Source organism: Muntiacus reevesi, chromosome 6 (genome assembly GCF_963930625.1).
Source record: "Muntiacus reevesi chromosome 6, mMunRee1.1, whole genome shotgun sequence".
NCBI classification, from domain to species: domain Eukaryota; kingdom Metazoa; phylum Chordata; class Mammalia; order Artiodactyla; family Cervidae; genus Muntiacus; species Muntiacus reevesi.
This window is the reverse complement of record NC_089254.1, coordinates 51,779,825-51,800,064: the sequence shown is the minus strand read 5'-3', so window position 1 is coordinate 51,800,064 and position 20,240 is coordinate 51,779,825. Positions and strand designations below refer to the sequence as shown.

Below are 20,240 nucleotides of genomic sequence, written 5' to 3'. Positions count from 1 at the left end.
TCCCCTAGTGGGTTCAGCCTCACTTTTGCTCATATTGCTGCTATAAACAGTAAGCTTGTAAGACCCAAACGTCAGGTCTCTGTTCCGGAGAGGAGCTCCCGCGACTCAATAAACAGTCCAGCAGATGCAATATGCAAGAGGCTTTATTGTCGGTTTGCACAAGCCGGGCGACTCTAGTCTCCTCGGAGGCAGAGTCGCACCGTATAGCAGTGTAAGCTGACTTTTATAAGCAGAAGTCACATTGTCAGCACATCCAGTACAGTGAATGAATAACATAATGTACACCGTTAGCACATCCAGTACAGTGAATGAATAACATAATGTACACCGTTAGCACATCCAGTACAGTGAATGAGTAACATAAAAGTAACATAATGTGTATCATATGGGGTCATCTTATCTGTGAGTACAGGTGCTTGACGTCAGTTGGTTCCGGAAAACAGCAGGCTTGTTTGTGCAGTTATTGGGAAACCTATAGACGTTCCGTTTACATTTCTCTATCCTTATTTTGCAAACGGAAAATTCTGCGCAAGTGGAAAATTTACACAGGCCAGGGAATTTCATGGTGTTTTTCAGATTCTTTCATTCCCCCCTTTTCTTTGTCATTAGTTTTAATCTTAAAACTCAGGGCTCTTGTTGTTTTAACATTTGATATTGTTGGGTGAGCACTAGTGCTTGGACCACCGATAGCCTATTTTTGATGAACTGTAATAAGCGGTTTAAAATGCAAGGCCCGAAAGTAAGCAAAAGCAAGAGTATAAAAAGGGGTCCTATAAGAGTAGAGACTAGGGTAGTTATCCAGGGGGACCTGTTGAACCATCCCTCAAACCAGTTTTGTTGTGCGTCTCTATCTTTTTGCCGCTGGTCTAGTCTATCTCTTAGCTTTGCCATGGAATCTTTTACTACCCCAGTATGGTCAGCATAGAAGCAGCATTCTTCTCCTAAGGCAGCACAAAGGCCTTTGTCCTTTAAAAATAGCAAATCTAGCCCTCTTCTATTTTGGAGTACCACCTCCGACAGGGAGGTAAGGGATTTTTCAAGCAGGGAAATAGAGTTTTCAATTGCTCTAAGGTCTGTATCTATGGCAAGCTGTAACTGGGCTAGCTGCTGGCCTCCTTGTATTAAGGCGGCCGTCCCGGTTCCGATCCCCACTGCAGTTCCCCCAAGTCCAAGCAAGAGAGCTAATGTCATAACCGGTTCTCTTTTCTTTCTTCGTCTATGTTCAAGAGTATCTAACAAGGCTTCTTCAGAATGGTAAAGAATACGAGGCATCACTTGAGCGAGTACACAGAAATCTTGGGTTAAGTCCATGACAGCGGCTGACACACAGGGCGTGAGCCCGGTGTTACATGCCCACCAGGTATTGTTGGGGGGGACCAGATAGTATTCTCCCGGGTCTACCGTAACAGTCTGATTGCATAGCCCGGCATGGTCAGCGGGGACCTTTCCAATACAGAGTCCTTGTCCCCCTACCTGAGGCAGAGTGAGCCTGTGTAGGCCGGGATTGTTGCATTGGTCTGGGGCCCGGGTGGTGTTGGAGAAGTTTCCCAATGTGGCCAGTCCCTCATAATAGGGGGGGCTTGTGGCTAGGCAGAGCCCGCATCCCTCAGTGGCAGCTGGGTTGGTGGCGTTCAGGGCCTTGTAAGCTCCTTCTACGAGACTCATTAACCGATCTCCTGAGCCTGGGGGTTTAGTAAGAGTAGGGGCTACAGTCATCTCGGGATCTCCAGTCTCTTCTCCCTTGGAGGCGTGGGTAATATAGGGAGAGGGTGGGGCAGCGGCTGCTTTGCTGGTTTCGGGTCCGATCTGAGTAGGGGCCTTCTGATCCGATAATACTAGATTCGGCCCGATCGGTCTAAGGTCACTTACTGGGGCAATGGTCCTGGATATGGAGAATAGGGCGAAAGGATCATAGCCAGCCCGATGTAGTCTTAGCCCCCAGGTTTTTAGGGTACTCCAATCTGCTGTTTTCCCCTTGCTGGTAAACTGAATGAGTAGGGGATTACACTTGCCCCCGGGGGTTGCCCCAGTGATATTCTGTTTTTTGATATCATAACAAGGCCCACAGTCCTTTTCTTGTCCAGTCTTTCCACAAACCCATGGCCCCGGCCCTGTATAGCCACTAAGCGGCTTTCTCTTGACTGTGATTAAATCCCGGGCTGGATAGGAGGGTACCCAGTGAGCTTCTCCTGTTGTTTCACATCCCCAGGCCTTGCAGTATCCCTCTGGGGGCCCTCCGCACCTCTGGACTTCAGGACGGGTCCGTGAGTGACCCGGACATACATAAAAGTCAAGTGCTCGGGTTTTTACCCGCCACCCAGGGTGTAAGCATCCATATCCAGGGAAGGGCTCTTGGGGATTGGGATCCCAGCTTTCTCCCACTATGTCACACAGATCTACAGTCAAACTGGGGAAATACATGGAGACTGGGGCTACACCGGTAGTTTCAGTTGCTGTCTCTCCGGTTTCTGTGTTGAAAACTCTCCAGGTGATACGGTACACCTGGTGGGGGCTCCCGCCCTCCTGAACCGAGGACGAGACGCCCCGGACAAATAGTAGAATCATTATAAGCGAGAAAGTCTTAGCTTTAGAGGATTTTGAGTGCGGTGGAGTTTCCATCCGTGTTCTGGCATCTCCTCGCAGCAGCGGCCGGGTGCAGCTTTTACGTGGGAAGCGTGTATCCATGCTGCAATCCCGTCTACCTTTAGTGCGGTAGGAGTGGTCAAGAGGACGGTGTAGGGTCCTTTCCAGCGAGGTTCCAAAGTCTTGGTTTGATGTCTCCGCACCAACACTGTGTCACCGATTTTAAAGGGGTGGGGACAGGAAACAGGGTTATCCACACGGTATGCGGCTGATACGGACTTCCAAATTTCTTGTTGCACCAGCTGCAGAGCCTGTAGGTGGGCCTGCAGGGTAGGGGAAGTCGCAAGGACATCAGGGTCAAAGAAGGATGTAGCTGGTGGGGGGCTTCCATAGATGATCTCAAACGGGGTGAGCCCATGTGGGCCAGGGGTATTTCTGGCTCGATATAAAGCCAGTGGTAGGAGTTGAACCCAGTCTCTAGTGCCAGTCTCCAGCGTTAATTTGGTTAAGGTCTCTTTAATTGTTCTATTCATCCTTTCTACCTGTCCTGAACTCTGGGGTCTGTAGGCACAATGTAACTTCCAATCAATCCCCAATGATTTGGCCACCAACTGACTTACCTGGGAGACAAAGGCCGGACCGTTATCTGACCCGAGTACCTTAGGTAAGCCGAATCGGGGAAAAATTTCTTCGAGGAGCTTCTTGACCACAACTTGAGCTGTTTCTTTCTTTGTGGGATATGCTTCTACCCATCCTGAGAAGGTATCTATGAACACTAGCAAATACTTGTTATTATATAGGCCTGGTTTAATCTCGGTGAAATCCACTTCCCAGTGGACTCCAGGCCTATGCCCCCTGGCTCGAACTCCGGAGGGGAGTTTTAGTCTGCCAGCGTTTACTTTTGCACAGGCCTCACAACCGTTTACAATTTGTTGTATCAGTAAGTCTCTCTGAGGGATGTAATAGTCTAATTTATTTTCATTTAGGAGGTCAGCCATTTTTCTTTTTCCCAAGTGGGTCAGTCTATGCAGGTGAGTCAAAAGTCTCTTGGCAGTGCTTTGAGGCATCACTGTTTTCCCTTGGTATATCCATCTGTTATGGACCTTGTCATAGTCCGCCCCAAGTCCTTGAAGAAAGTCTAGGTCTGCTTCACTATAAACAAGTGCCGCATCATCATCATTTTTTGATGCTGACTCGAGTGAGACAGTTAGTATTTGGGGGCCTAATGCCGCTTGTTTAGCAGTTATATCTGCCAGCCGATTTCCCCGTGCAATGGGTGTATCTCCCTTTTGGTGGCCTGGGCAATGGATTATCCCTAGTTTCCTTGGTAAGAACAAGGCTTGTAGTAAATCTAATATTTCTCTTTTATTTTTTATTTCTCTGCCTTCTGAAGTCAGCAACCCCCTCCTTCTATATATTTCTCCATGTACATGTGCTGTGGCGAAGGCATACCGGCTATCAGTGTATATGTTGGCTTTCTTACCTTCCGCCTTTCTGAGTGCCTGCGTGAGGGCGATGAGTTCGGCCCTTTGGGCCGAGGTTCCCGGAGGCAGAGCGCTGGCCCAAACGACGTTTTCTCCGTCAACTACTGCAGCCCCGGCTTTCCGCTCGCCCTCTAAAAGGTAGCTGCTCCCATCCGTAAACCAGGTGATCTCTGCGTCTGCCAGTGGTTGGTCGGTGAGGTCTTTCCTGGTTCCATGCACTTCTGCCAGGATTTGCTGGCAGTCGTGTGGGGTCCCTTCTTGGGGATCCGGGAGGAGCGTAGCAGGGTTGAGGGCGGCGGCTGGACCGAAACGCACTCGCTCCGTATCCAGCAGCAAAGACTGGTAGTGAGTCATTCGGGCATTTGAGAGCCAGCGGTCTGGAGGCTGGCGGACTATAGTCTCTACAGCATGGGGTGCAGTTATTTTAAGGGGTTGGCCCATGGTTAATTTGTTAGAGTCTTTGATAAGCGTGGCAATGGCCGCCACCATCCGTAGGCATGGTGGCCAGCCTGCCGCAACATTGTCCAATCTTTTGGAGAGATATGCGATGGGCCTCTTCCAGGGTCCTAGCTTTTGAGTTAGTACCCCCTTAGCAATCCCTTGTTTTTCGTCTACGAAGAGCTCAAAGGGCTTGGATATGTCCGGGAGCCCTAGGGCTGGGGCACTCAAGAGGGCCTTTTTGATGTTATCAAATGCTTCTTGTTGGGCCTTTCCCCAAAGGAAGGGGGTGTTTTGCTTGGTTAGGGGGTAAAGGGGTGCTGCCATTTCTGCGAACCCGGGAATCCAAAGCCTACAGAATCCCGCAGTGCCTAGAAACTCTCTCATCTGGCGGGGAGTTGTTGGGGGCGGTATCTGTGATACCGTTTGTTTCCGGGCTTCTGTCAGCCATCGCTGTCCATTTTCTAGCTGGTACCCCAGATAATTCACTTTAGTTTGGCAAATTTGGGCTTTCTTTGCCGAGGCGCGGTACCCCAGTTCTCCCAGAGTCTCCAACAGGGCCCCCGTACCTTTGTTGCAATCCAGTTCCGTGGGGGCCGCCAGCAGCAGGTCATCTACATACTGCAGAAGCACCAGGGCGGGGTGTTGTGTCCGAAAGGCAGCCAGGTCTTGATGTAGGGCTTCATCAAACAGGGTGGGGCTATTTTTGAATCCTTGCGGTAGTCTAGTCCATGTCAGCTGCCCCGACAGGCCAGCTTCTGGATCTCTCCATTCAAAAGCGAACAAGGGTCGGCTTTGTGGACTTAGCCTCAGGCAAAAGAAGGCATCTTTTAAATCCAATACCGTATACCAGGTATGGGAAGGGGGTAGGGTGCTAAGCAGATTGTACGGGTTCGGCACTGTTGGGTGGATGTCTTCTACCCGCTTGTTTATTTCTCTCAAGTCCTGCACTGGCCGGTAATCTCCCGTACCTGGCTTCTTGACAGGGAGTAGGGGAGTGTTCCAGGCTGATCTGCAGGGCTCAAGGACGCCCAGCTTGAGGAGCCGTTGTATATGGGGTCTGATTCCCTTGTAAGCCTCCTCAGACATGGGGTACTGTTTCACCGAAATGGGGGTAGCTGAGGATTTTAATTCAACGACAATGGGCGGCTGTCCCATTGCTAGCCCCATTCCTGCAGTCTCTGCCCAGGCTAGAGGGTACTTCCGTATCCAGTCTTGGATGGGACCCATTGGCAAGGTTTTGGACTCTAATAATTTGTATTCATCTTCTAACTTTATGGTCAAAATTTGAAGGGGGGCCCCTCCGGGTCCTGTAATGGAGGCCCCCTTTTCATGAAACTGAATTTGGGCTCCAACTTTAGAGAGAAGGTCCCTCCCCAACAAGGGGAACGGACAGTCCGGAACATGGAGGAAGGAATGAGTCACCTTACCGGAGGCCAGGTGCACCTTCCGTTCAGTAGTCCATCGGCACAGCTTTCCTCCTGTAGCTCCTTGTACCCACGCGGTCCTGGTGCTCATGGGTCCGTTGGTCTGGGTTAATACAGAGTGCTGAGCTCCTGTGTCCACCATAAAGGTCACTGGCTGCCCCCCTATTTTTAATGTTACCCGGGGCTCAGGGGGGGGCTCCTGGCCCTGACTGTCCTAATCTTCATCCAAGGACAAGACCTTGGAGGATTCTCTTCGCAAATCCCGTGGTTTCTTTGGGCAGTCTTTTATCCAGTGGCCTCTTTCTTTACAGTAGGCACATTGGTCACGGTCTATTCTCGGTTGCCTATTGCCTCCCAACCTATCTCTCCTTCCTGGCTCTGACCTAGGCTGAACTACGGTGGCCAAAATTCTGCTCAACTCTCTGTTACGCCTTTTTTCTCGTTTCTCTTCTTTTTCTTCCTGTTCTTTTCTCAATCTGTCCTCTCTCTCTTCTTGCACTTTCCTAAGCCTTTCTGCTCTTTCTTCTGGAGTTTCTCTCTTATTGTAAATCCTTTCTGCTTCTCTCATTAGATCCTGCAAGCTATAATCTTGAAGTCCTTCTAACCTTTGTAATTTATTTCTAATGTCCGGCGCCGACTGCCCTATGAAGGCCATGGAGACATTTCCCCTATGCTCGGGGCTACTAGGATCGAAAGGGGTATACATACGGTATGCCTCCATGAGCCTTTCAAGGAAAGCCGCCGGGGTCTCCTCCGGTCCCTGTGTTACTGCTCTTACCTGGGCCAAATTGGTGGGGCGTCTCCTGGCTCCCTTGAGACCCGCAAGGAGAACCTGGCGATAGAGACGGAGCTGCTCCCTACCGGCAGGGGTGTTGTAGTCCCAGTCCGGACGCGTCAGGGGGAAGGCTGCGTCAATTTCATTTGGAAGGGGAGTAGGGGCCCCGTTGGGCCCGGGCACGTTTTTTCTTGCTTCCAGGACAACTCTCTGTCTCTCTTCTACGGTCAGCAGAGCCTGCAAAAGCTGTTGACAATCATCCCAGGTGGGCTGATGGGTTAGTAAGATGGACTCAATTAACCCCGTGAGGGCTGTTGGATCTTTAGAGAAGGGTGGGTTATGAGTCTTCCAGTTATACAAATCAGAGGCCGAGAATGGCCAGTATTGGACTTGGTTTCCTGGTCCCCCCACAGTCCTCAAGGGAAATAACTGGGACCTCCATTCTCCCGATCCTCCCTCTCCCTGATCTCTTCGTTGGCGCAACCGGGAGGCGACGGGGGATGAAGTATTAATCTCCCCGCTGGTCGCCGCTGGGCCGGTGGTGTCAGGGGAGCGGGCCTCGGGGGAGGCGGACGGGGGCGGCCTGGCCAGAGAACCTGGTACTGGAGGGGGTTGATAGGGAGGGGGAACTTCAGACAGGAGATCAATTAGAACTGGATCTTCCGGCGGGATGACTGGTTTCGTTTTGGCGGTCAATTTTTCTTTTTCTAAAATGGGGTAAAGAGAGGACTGGGCTGGTGGGGCCGTGGGTATATCGGCACCGGGAATCTTCGGCTTTTCTGCCACGAAAGGTGCCACCCAGGATGGCGGGTCCTGGGCCAGACTCTCCCAGGTAATTATGTAGGGGACTTGGTCAGGGTGTCCATGAAGTCCTGTGTCAAACACCCGTTCTTTGATCTGCAAAATACAATCAATGTTAAAACTGCCCTCCTGAGGCCATCCCACATTGAAGGCTGGCCACTCGGAGCCGCAAAGGGTTTGCCACTTTTTCCTCCTGATTTCTACTGACAGGTTACTGGCTCGTCCTTTGACGTCCTTCCAGTGCTCTAGAGTCAAACTTAGGGGGGTAGTTAGTCTGGGTCCCATGCCGGAGGGAAGGGGGACACAAAAGTACACCAACACACAGACAGTACAGACACACAGAATGCAGACCAGAAGCCGCGCGGCACAGTATCGGCGCCAAAGTTCAACTAAAGAATCAGACGGGGGCAGAGGCCGAAGTCGTTGACCCCCGGGGTTGAGGACGGCCTGCTCGTCCCCAGCCACTCAGAACCCCCCCGGAGCGTCCTCCAGGGTTGAAATTCGGAAGGCCTATGACCCGTCGGTCCGCTTCACGAATTTCTACTAAGCCCGTACCGTACGGGTACTAAACACAAAGCACAAAGGACAACAGTCAACACAAACTCACTGCCGGCCGGACTTACCTCCTGCTGAGGTCTGGTATTGAATCCGGGGTCTCCTCGATCCCGGACGAGCCCCCAAATGTAAGACCCAAACGTCAGGTCTCTGTTCCGGAGAGGAGCTCCCGCGACTCAATAAACAGTCCAGCAGATGCAATATGCAAGAGGCTTTATTGTCGGTTTGCACAAGCCGGGCGACTCTAGTCTCCTCGGAGGCAGAGTCGCACCGTATAGCAGTGTAAGCTGACTTTTATAAGCAGAAGTCACATTGTCAGCACATCCAGTACAGTGAATGAATAACATAATGTATACCGTTAGCACATCCAGTACAGTGAATGAGTAACATAAAAGTAACATAATGTGTATCATATGGGGTCATCTTATCTGTGAGTACAGGTGCTTGACGTCAGTTGGTTCCGGAAAACAGCAGGCTTGTTTGTGCAGTTATTGGGAAACCTATAGACGTTCCGTTTACATTTCTCTATCCTTATTTTGCAAACGGAAAATTCTGCGCAAGTGGAAAATTTACACAGGCCAGGGAATTTCATGGTGTTTTTCAGATTCTTTCAAGCTGACTGCCCCATTCCATATAAGCCTAGGTGATCCACTCACAGAAATACAGCACACTGCCAAGTCTTGACACATCGTCAGTCAGATGCTTAGCTACTCGGGGGCCTAAAATGTACAGGAAAGAGCAAAAGTGAACTGGAAAAAATAAAATTTCAGGTTGTATCTTTGAAATAACTCTCTTATGGCTGAAACCTAGCTAAGATGATACAAAGAAAGGAAAACTATGAGGGTGCCTCCACCCAGAGTCCCAAATGGTGATGGACTCATTCAAGGCTTCATTTTGCTACCACTGGTAGCTATACTCATGGAAAGGATGTATCTGTTTATCATATTCTCCCACATCTCTCTTTTCCTCACACATTTCCTCAGGACTAGAAAGGGACAGGCTTTTTTCTCATCCTCTTTATGTCTGGAATGCTTATGTAAAAATATATGGACTAAGTTCCTAAGTCTATTCTAATAACAGATAATAAAATTTAGAAAGTTCAGTTCTCAATCACTGAAATGCAGACTATGGCCTTGCTGCAGAGTCTACTCTTGAATACTAATTATTATCTCAGACTTTTTCTTTTCATTCTTTTTAGAAGAAACCTTAACCAAATCAAAGCAGGAGGATCTCTTTAATGGAATACAGCTCAGGAAGGCTGTAAGTTACATAAATGATGTTCAACATATAGGCACTATTATACTCTCGCTGAGTAGTTAGATATGAATGATTGATTTCAGTTTAAAAATGTTTTCCAGAGCAGATAACTTTTCACTTAATCTAGAAGGAAGAAAGGAATATTCGTTAAAATATTTTTAAGAGTCTCTCAGTTTAAAATGCATAGCCCTGGTTCCTGCCTAAACTGAGAACATTTTTATATCACCAGCGATAGGGTTAGGGTTAGGGTCAGGGTTAGGGTTAGGGTTTAGGGTCAGGGTTAGGGTTAGGGTTAGGGTTAGGGTCAGGGTTAGCAGCAACAGCAGCAAGAAAACTTGAGAATTACAGATGCTACTCAATAAATGTGAAGAAAAAAGCGTCTTCCATCAGCTGACAGACATAAAGCACCTACTACATGTTAAGAATTGCACCATACCCTGTGCACTCAGTCATTCAGTCATGTCTGACTTCTTGTGATCACGTGGACTGTAGCCCGCCAGGCTCCCCTGTTCATGGGATCTTCCAGGCAAGAATACTGGAGTGGGTTGCCATTTCCTCCTCCGGGGGGATCTTCCTAACCCAAGGATTGAACCCACGTCTCTTTTGTCACCTGCTTTGGCAGGCAGATTCTTTACCACAGTGCCATCTGCAAAGCCTGGTGTTACCAAAAATGGAAAAGATACACTTCCTACTATTAAGCAACATACAAGCATATTATTAAAAGTGTTTACTTGCAGTGCAGCACACACATTTTATAAGGAAATGAGTTTCAATCACTGAATAATATTAAAAAATAATTTTCCTAATGATTTAAAGTCAAGTATTTCACAGAAAATCAGGACTAATTCTTTTATTGATGTCTCATCTATCTAGTAGCTCACAGTCACAGATAGCACCATGCTTGCATTTCTTAAGAAAGTTGCTAAAAGTTTATGACCAAGTATAAGAAAGCTTATTGAAAGACCATGGATAGAATAGGCTATATTTTGGAGAAGGGAATGACAACTCACTCCAGTATTCTTGCGTGGAGAATTGAACAGAGGAGCTCGGCAGGCTACAGTCCATAGGGTCACAAAGAGTTGGACACAACTGAGTGACTAATACATTCACTTTCACTTTCTTCAGGATATTTTTTGGCACAAATATTTATTATCAAAATTCTGTTTACAATAATTGCTGAAACTTTTAATCATCTATCCAATAGGTGCTTTTAAGTTTGTAAGTTTATAATCATTATTTTTAAATTTCATAATATTGTAAGAAAAGTTCACAAAATATAATTCTGAAAATATATATAAATAAAAAAATCATCCTCTACTTGTTGAATAAAAATTCTTTCTCTCAACCATAATGCTAGGTTTAATGTAAATTTATTTTAATTGAATACAAAGTAATATGATATAAATGGAAATGAGGCAAGTAGAAAAATTAGCTTATAGAGTAATGTAGTGTTATGACTAAATACAAACATTGTCTTTGAGTAACCAATAAAATTTGAAATTGTTATTTATAAATGTTTTTAACTTGATGATATTCTATAAATTCAATTATTATTGTAAATAGTAGGCACAAGATTGGGTTTCAGAAACATATAATGCTATACTTCTATTCCTATTCACTCTATAATTTTAGTGAGAAATTACTTACTGTCCTCGTGAATTATCTCATATACTGTTCAAGAGTAAATAAAAGTAGAACTCCTCTTAAAGCATACTGAAACTATACATATATAGCCAGCAAAGTCTTGAATATCTTAATAAAAGTGAATCCCAAAAATGTGCATGTTACACAAACAATGATGGATTCAAAATTTTACGTGAGTGGAACTTTAGGGCAAAAATTTGGTCAAGCCAAGGGTCTTGTGCTGATGTTCCATTTGCAAAGCAAGTACACTGCTTTTATTTAGGCTCTAAGTTATAGTCAATAAAAATATCAATATATTATAAAATTATAAAATTTTATTTGGCTTTTACATAAGTGTAAGAAAACACAAATCTTCACATTACAGTTATCCCTTACTGTATTACCGTTATAGTTATCCCTTAATATTCACAAGGGGATATCCAAAATCAGAAAATGTTAGAGTTTCATATATAAAGTGGCATGCCATAGTTGGCCCTAAAGTGGAGTCTCTCAGTGGTGTCCAACTCCTTGTGACCCTTGGACTGTAGCCTACCAGGCTCCTTCATCCATGGGATTTTCCAGACAAGAGTACTGGAGTGGGTTGCCATTTCCTTCTCCAGGGATAGTTGGCCCTATGTATCAGCTATTGCTTCATTCTCTCTAGATACAGAGGACCAACCATATTTTTCTTTAAGATATAGTTTAAAATATTATTGGGAATTAATATGTTCTCTCCTCTTTCAAGCAATTCAGTGACATGGTCACTGTAGATACATAAAATTATATACAGATAACTCCCATATTTTTCTTTCTAACACTAACCATCTTCTAAAGTCAAGAGTTATGTATTTACCTTCATTCTCAAAGGCATATTAAACTTATTATGTTCAAAATTCCATTCATAATTTACTACAGTCCCCCATTCTTCTCTCTTGGATTTTCTATTTTAGTTAATGGCACCACCAGCCAGCTAGTCAGCAGACTGGCTTCATTCTTAATCCTTTTCTTGGCCCCTTCTTCTATTATTAATTCCTTCTGTATCTCAAATGGAGGCATCAACATTCATCCAACAATTCAGGCCAGAAATGTGGGGCAAGCTCATGTTTAATATCCCATCTATCTAGCTAGAGAGAAAGTGAGAGTAACAATGCAGATAACACTTTCTCCCTGCTGATGCAATCAATCAGCAAAACTGGTATGTTACCATCAGAAAAGTTTCTTAGATTTATTTTCTCACATGCTAGAGGGCTTCATCAAACTGAGCTTTGTGTAAACTTGAATACTTGGAAGATTCACACATTAAAGATTTGAGTTCATACACTTGAGTACTTTAATTTCATAGCAGAAGAGTATGCAAAAGGCAGACCTGGAATACTGCCCACATAACCAAGATGGAAATAAAAAGGGACAAGAAGGTCTGGATGAGGATCACAAGATGAGAATTCAGTCCTTAATATTAGGTATAAGACCTGAATGAGTCAAAGATAGAAGACAAGGTTAAGGCTCTGGGTTATGAGTCCAGTATCTTATACATTTCCTCTGATTAGAGACAAAATTAGTTTAAGGATCAGAGGCAGAATCAAACACCTATCCATCTATATATATGTACATACCTACACAAAAGCATAAAATCAAAGCAATTCACAATATGTAGCAATATATAAAACCTCAGAAGCCATCAAGTCTTTAGTCTTTTTCAGTGTAGCTCTGAAGTCCAGATTCTTAGGTATGATCTTAGAAAGTAACGTACATGGTCTGAGCGTCATCTGTAAAAAAAAAAAAAAAAAAACACAGAGATTATAATATCCACCCCATAAGGTTTTTAAGAAGTTAAAATGAGATAGCTCCATTGATAGAAAATAAACAACAGATTTTATCATTGCTTATTGAAACGTCTCAGATCATTACTTATTGAATCATTATTACTTATTATAATCATTACTTATTGAAACCTATCAGATTTGATCTGATAGACAGAGTGCCTGAAGAACTATGAATGGAGGTTCATGACATTGTACAGGAGGCAGTGATTAAGACCATCCCCAAGAAGAAGAAATGCAAAAAGGCAAGATGGTTGTCTGAGAAGGCCTTACAAATAATTGTGAATAGAAGAGGAGCAAAAGACAAAGGAGAAAAGGAAAGACATACCCATTTGAATGTAGAGTTCCGAAAAATAGCAAGGAGAGATTAGAAAACCTTCCTCAGTGGTCAGTGCAAAAAAATAGTAGAAAACAATAGAATGGGAAAAGTCTAGAGATCTCTTCAAGAAAATTAGAGATACCAAGGGAATATTTCTTTCTTTTTTTTTTTTTTTTTTTTACCAAGGGACTATTTCATGCAAAGATAGGTACAATAAAGGATAGAAATGATATGGAACTAACAGAAGCAGAAGATATTAAGAAGAAATGGCAAGAATACACAGAAGAACTATACAAAAAAGATCTTCATGACCCAGATAATCACGATGGTGTCATCAGCAACCTGGAGCCAGACATCCTGGAATGGGAAGTCAAGTGGGCCTTAGAAAGCATCACTACGAACAAAGCTAGTGGAGATGATGGAATTCCAATTGAGCTATTTCAAATTCTAAAAGATGATGCTATGAAAGTGCTGCACTTAATATGCCAGCAAATTTGGAAAACTCAGCAGTGGCCACAGGACTTGAAAAGATTAGTTTTCATTCCAATCCCAAAGAAAGGCAATCCCAAAGAATGCTCAAACTACTGCACAATTGCACTCATCTCACATGCTAGTAAAGTAAGGCTCAAAATTTTCCAAGTCAGGCTTCAACAGTACATGAACATGAACTTGCAGATGTTCAAGCTGGATTTAGAAAAAGCAGAGGAACAAGAGATCAAATTGCCAACATCCATCGGATCATCGAAAAAGCAAGAGAGTTCCAGAAATACATCTACTTCTGCTTTGTTGACTATGCCAAAGCCTTTGACTGTGTGGACCACAGGAAACTTAGAAAATTCTTAAAGTGATGGGAATATCAGACCATCTGACCTGCCTCTTGAGAATTCTGTATCCAGGTCAGGAAGCAATAGTTAGAATTGGACATGGAAAAACAGACTGGTTCCAAATAGGGAAGGGAGTAAGTCAAGGCTATATATTGTCACCCTGCTTATTTAACTTATATGCAGGGTATATCATGAGAAATTCTGGACTGGATGAAGCATAGGGTGAAATCAAGATTGCGAGAGAAATATCAACAACCTCAGATATGCAGATGACACCACCCTTATGGCAGAAAGCAAAGAACTAATGAGCCTCTTGATGAAAGTGAAAGAGGAGAGTTAAGTTTGGTTTAAATTCAGCATTAAGAAAAATAAGATCATGGCATTGGGTCCCATCACTTCATGGCAAATAGATGGGGAAACAGTGGAAACAGTGAGAGACTTTATTTGTGGGGGGCTCCAAAATCACTGCAGATGGTGACTGCAGCCATGAAATTAAAAGACGCTTACTCCTTGGAAGAAAAGTTATGACCAAGCTAGACAGCATGTTAAAAAGCAAGGATATTACTTTGCCAACAAAGTCCGTCTAGTCAAGGCTGTGGTTTTTCCAGTGGTAATGTATGGATGTGAGAGTTGGGCTATAAAGAAAGATGAGTGCCGAAGAATTGATGCTTTTGAACTATGGTGTTGGAGAAGACTCTTGAGAGTCCCTTGGACTGCAAGGAGATCCAACCAGTCCATCCTAAAGGAGATCAGTCCTGGGTGTTCATTGGACAGACTGATGCTGAAGCTGAAACTCCAATACTTTGGCCACCTGATGCAAAGAACTGACTCATTTGAAAAGACCCTGATGCTTGGAAAGATTGAAGACAGGAGTAGAAGGGGACAACAGAGGTTGAGATGGTTGGATGGCATCACCGAATCAATGGACATGAGTTTGAGTAAACTCCGGGAGTTGGTAATGGACGGGGAGGCCTGGTGTGCTGCTGTCCATGGAGCTGCAGAGAGTCAGACACGACTGAGCGGCTGAACTGAACCGACCTGAATGAAATCTCAAGCAGCATAATCTTTAATGAGACCTAACTTCCTTTATATAGTTCATGAGCTTCTCACAGCAAGTATACTGGGGTGGTTTGCCTCCTCCAGTGGATCATGTTTTGTCAGAACTCTCTGCTATAACAGATCTGTCTTGGGTGGCTCTATACAGCATGGCATGGCTCATAGCTTCATTGAGTTACACAAGCCCCTTCGCCATGACAAGGCAGTGATCCATGAAGGGTTGAGATAGGCCAGAATCAAAATAAGTGGGAGAAACATCAACAACCTCAGATATGTGGCAGATACCACTCTAATGGCAGAAAGTGAAGAGGAACTACAGAGCCTCTTGATGAGAGTGAAGGCGAGAGAAAGGGTCAGCTTAAGACTATATATTTTTAAAAAAGGAAAAAAAACTTAAGATCATGGCATCTGGCCCCATTGCTGCAAGGCAAATAGAAGGGGCAAAGGTGGAAGCAGTGACAGATTTGTTCTTCTTGGGCTCCAAAATCACTGGGAATGGTGACTGCAGCTGTGAAATCAGAAGACAATTGCTTCTTGGCAGGAAAGCAATGACAAACCTAGACAGTGTGTTGATAAGCAGAGACATTACTCTGTCGACAGAGGTCCATATCGTCAAGGCTGTAGTCTTCCCAATGGTCCCATACGGTTGTGAGAACTGGACCATAAAGAAGGCAGAATGCCAAAGAATTGATGACTTCAAGCTGTAGTGCTGGAGAAGACTCCGGAAAGTCCCTTGGACAGCAAGGAGATCAAACCAGTCAATCTTAAGGGAGATCAACCCTGAATATTCACTGGAAGGACTGATGCTGAAGCTGAAGCTTCAGTATTTTGGTCACTGATGCAAACAGACAACTCATTGGAAAAGTCCCTGATGCTGGGAAAGATTGGGGGCAAAGGAGAAGAGGGCGTCAGAGGATGAGATGGCTGGATGGCATCACTGATGCAACGAACATGAACTAGGGCAAACTTCTGGATATGGTGAGGGACCGGGGTGCTAGGCATGCTGCAGTCCTTGGGGTCGCACAGAGTTGGACATGACTTGGCGGCTGAACAACAGCAACATCAACTTCCTTTAGGATAGCAGTCTACTCTTCTTTTTTTCCCTCTCATCACTATTTTGATGATATCCTAGTCCCCTTTTCAGGTCATAAAGCCCACCTATGCCTTATTTTATTATTTATTTGGATATCTCAACTTAAATGGCCTTTTATACATTTTACAAATCTGAAACTTAATACATTATCTTCTCTTTTTTACTCTATGTAGCAATAGCCTCAACAAGTAATTGAGAACTCTGGGTGAAGAGATTCTAAAGAAAGCATTCCTCCTCTTAAGGTAAGGTGATCTTAGTTTTCTCAACTACATTGTTATAGTCCTTAAAAACTTAGGGCAATTTTTTTTTACTACTGTGAGGCTCAATACAGGAGAGATGAAATCAATATGTTGGGAGAGGGGTTTGGTTAGGGGGATTTTTCTCATATTTTCTTAGCTGAAGAGTGTTTTATTCAACTAATTCTTTCTTGCCAGAGAGTGACTTTTGTATCCTTGAACAATTCCTCCTATCTAGATCCTCTCTTAGAGGACAAGTCACCATGGAGTACCTGTGGGTAGCTTCCCTTGACAAAGCAGGCAAACAGCTCATTACCTAGGGAGAAATTATTTAAACATTTCAAAAGGAAATATTACCTTCCTTTGGGGGATGGTACCCAGATAGGTATCATATTCTAGTGTATGTGCGTGCTCAGTCACTTCAGTTATATCTAACTCTTTGTGACCCTATGGACTATAGCCCTCCAGGCTCCTCAGTCAATGAGATTCTCCAGGCAACTGGAGTGGGTTGCCATGCCCTCTTCCAGGGGATCTTTCTAACCCAGGGATCAAACCCACATCTTCTGCATTACAGTTGGATTCTTTACCATTGAGCCACCAGGGAAGCCCATCATATTCTAGAACCAGCCTAACTCAGCATTCTCAATATCAGCTGGCATACTGGAAATGCTGACAAAGCTGAGACTAAAAAGTTGTAAACCTCCTTGAAGGAAATGGGATTTCCTTCATTTTAAGAAGCTGGGCAGAGTTCTGTGGCAGCTGGCAGTGGTATTTGCACTAGAACTGCACGCCGGTCAGCCTCCGGAGGACCAAGTGTCAGAGGAGCAGCAAATGACAACAAGAAGCAATTCCAGTGCCCTGAGCCCATCCACTCCACAGTCAGGCAGCCACTGGCTGTGTGTCCAAAGCCCACAGTGGTGGTACATGGGAAGAGGTGATAGGATTGCTGTTGAGAAATGATGGTAGTAGGATTTAGTCAGGAAAGTGTGTTATCATATGTAGATCATAGTTAAGAACCTAATCTAAGGCAAGGGTGATGGATGATCAAAGGCTGGCAAAGAAAGATTGTGACAGAAAATTAAAAAACCTGGACATTGTGAAGTTGATAACAGTCAAAAAATTTGACAGAGGAATCAAGTTCCAGAGATGGAGAAATCAATAGTCAAGTGATGAACAGAGGGAGATGAGAATGTGGGTTGAAAAGAGATGAAATTTATAGAAGAGTGCCCATAGATAGTAGTGCTTTTCACAAAGTACCATGGCCCCACTGGCAAAGGGAGTGATGAGTCAAGGCCATCATCACTTGGCTCATCAGGTGATGTGCGCCCGGGTGAAGAGAAGGTTCAAGGGAAGACTGACATTAAACCAAATTATTAAGGAAGGGATTACAGCACTTCATCATTCCTTCTGGAATCCCTTTCTTTTTATACTTATGAGATTATCCAGTGCCTTTTGCTATTTCCTCTACTTGAAGCATCTTCCCCCCAGATATCTGATGGCTCATTCCTTGGCTTCCTTTAACCTTCACCATAAAACAACCTTCTCTAAAATTTTAAGTTCCTTTCTGGGAAGTGTGCACACATGCGCATGTGCACACACACATGCAGACTTCTTGGCCCCTTTCTTGGCTTTCCTTTTCACCTTAACCCATGTCAGTAATTAACACTCTGTATATTTGTTTCATTTACTATTTTTGATTTCCTTTATTACTAGAATTCAAAGTCCATGAGGACAAAGATTTTTATCCATTTTATTAACTACCCTAGCCCCAGCACCAAGGACAATGTCTTCCGCATTATTATATGGGCTCAGTATGTATTTTCTGAGTAAATAATTTAATTGCTGGACATGTTCTTTGTATTCTCAATTGGCTGACTACCTTCTCTAGGGATTTTCATGCACACAAGCCACCACTAGGGAATTTTGTGACTTTTGTGACAAGTGATTCTGGATTCACTTCCCTACATCTGTGTTTCAATCTCTTGGAATTTTTCTAGGTGATTGAGAATTGTTTTTTAAAAAAATAATGTCTAAGTGCAGATGACTAGAATTAAGTGCAGCGTATTCCAGACACAATTTTCCACTGTAGAGTCCTCAGTGGCTCATCCCCAAAAGTCAATAATGTGAAAATTTCAGGAAATGTGATAGTCTTTGGGGAAAAAAGTTAAGGGCGAGTGATTGTTAATCATACAGTGTAGAAAGCTACCTTTGCCTCCTATGTCTATGTTCAACCTTGGGTCTTCCAATGTAATCATCCTGGCTTAAAACTGATGTATTGCAAAAAATAAAAATTACTAAATTCAATGAAAAGTGAAAGTGTTAGTCTCTCAGTTGTGCAGGACTTTTGCGACCCCATGTACTATAGCCCACCAGGCTCCTCTGTTTGTGGGATTTTACATGCAAGAACACTGGAGTGGGTAGACTTTCCCTTCTCCAGGATATCTTCCTGACCCAGGGATTGAACTTGGGTCTCCTGCATTGCACCCAGATTCCCTACAACCAGAGAAGCCTGGTAAATTCAATAACTGTTTACTAAAATGGGAAATTCATTTAAGAAATATATTTTAGCACAGATATGAACTTTTTAGCCAAGATGTCTTTCCTTGACTACAATTTAAGCAAATTTCCTTTTGTTTAGTCCACAGTGGAGAATGAATAGTTAGTTTTTGTCCATCTTTATCACAGTAATATTGTAAAAGTTTAGTAAAGGAAGATGCAAAACTTGCAAGTACAAACTGCAAGAGAAATAATGATGGCTTCATTCTTAAGGGGTTCCATGTCACCTGGCTATTTCTTGCTTGTCATTCTCTAGTTGAATGTCAGTTTCCAGTAGCTACAGGGGTAAAAGTGTTATTTGACATAATTTAAAATAGAATCTAAGTATATCCGGTTGTGCTTGGATACCACTTCTGTTTATCCTCCCCTTCCTCAAGTTTGCCCCAGTCTCTCTCTTCTCCTTTACTATTCTCCCCATTCCTCTACCACTCACCTGTCAATCCCCAACTCATTTCCCCAACTGACATAGAATAAGTGAAGGTCAACCCCTGTCCATCTGATATTTAATATTACAAGTTCCAAACCCATTGACCTAGTGTTGTACCTTGCTACCTACCAGATTTCATGCTAGCTTTCTTTTTCCTTTTATTGTCAGGAATTGTGTTACTGAAGATAAGTAGGCTAGAACTAAGAACCAGTGTTAACCTTATTGTGAGTGAAGTGTTAAGTTTAGGAGATAGTAAGAGATGAAGGTCAGCAATTAGGAGCAGCCACAGTCAAAAGAAACTAGTTCTTGAATTAATCTCCCCCACAACAGAAGCGAATGTGTGATTTTGCCAGTGGAAGCACAGTACTTTGCAGAATAAAGTTGTTCTTAGAACGGATAACTTGTAGCACTAACTGACTTCTGTATTTCCTCATTTTGCCTCGAACAATGTTAAAATCATGAGCAGTGTTTTGAGAAAATAGAGTTGTGTCTTGAGGAAAATTACATAAAAAAAAACAAAAACAGAAAGTATATCATAGCAAATGACACATATAATATTCTGTACAACATCACTGTGAGACAGGAGTCTAAGTTACAGAGAATTCAGGTGACCTGCCCTAGTTTGCAAAGATAGTAGCATTCAGCTCTCAAACCCAGGTCTTTGGAATCCACATCCAGTGGTCTTTCTGCTCTTGTTGTAACTATATCCAAGTCTGCATTTTCCAACCTGTGTGCCAAATAGAATTGTATTGTAAAGTCCCTATTTGGATGAATACTTGTCTGATATATTATTATAGTATAAAGGGTACAATACCAGTTGTCTGTGTTTCAGGTAAATTTCTATTTTGCAGTAAATACTGTCACAAAGAAGACACTTGACTAATCAAGCTTTTTTTCTTGATATATGTAACAGTTATGTTGGTCTGATTATGCTCAGTTTTGTATACATTTAAGGGCTTCATCTGA

At 43.8% G+C, this 20,240-nt stretch overlaps 2 protein-coding genes across 2 annotated transcripts; both read right to left on the bottom strand.

The window, feature by feature from the left end:
* Positions 1 to 624: 624 nt before the first annotated feature.
* Positions 625 to 2,565, bottom strand: LOC136170314 (MLV-related proviral Env polyprotein-like). The gene has a single exon (XM_065938476.1). It carries the CDS (start codon positions 2,563 to 2,565, stop codon positions 625 to 627), a length of 1,941 nt encoding a protein of 646 aa, XP_065794548.1.
* Positions 2,436 to 8,020, bottom strand: LOC136170313 (uncharacterized). Its single transcript, XM_065938475.1, is given in 1 exon segment — positions 2,436 to 8,020. A coding segment is annotated over 1 exon segment (5,229 nt). The 5' UTR covers positions 7,794 to 8,020; the 3' UTR covers positions 2,436 to 2,564.
* Between the last annotated feature and the right edge of the window lie 12,220 nt (positions 8,021 to 20,240).

Bases quoted from the DNA above. Each gene is read 5' to 3' on its own strand.
- LOC136170314 (XM_065938476.1), bottom strand. From the start codon at position 2,565: ATGATTCTACTATTTGTCCGGGGCGTCTCGTCCTCGGTTCAGGAGGGC.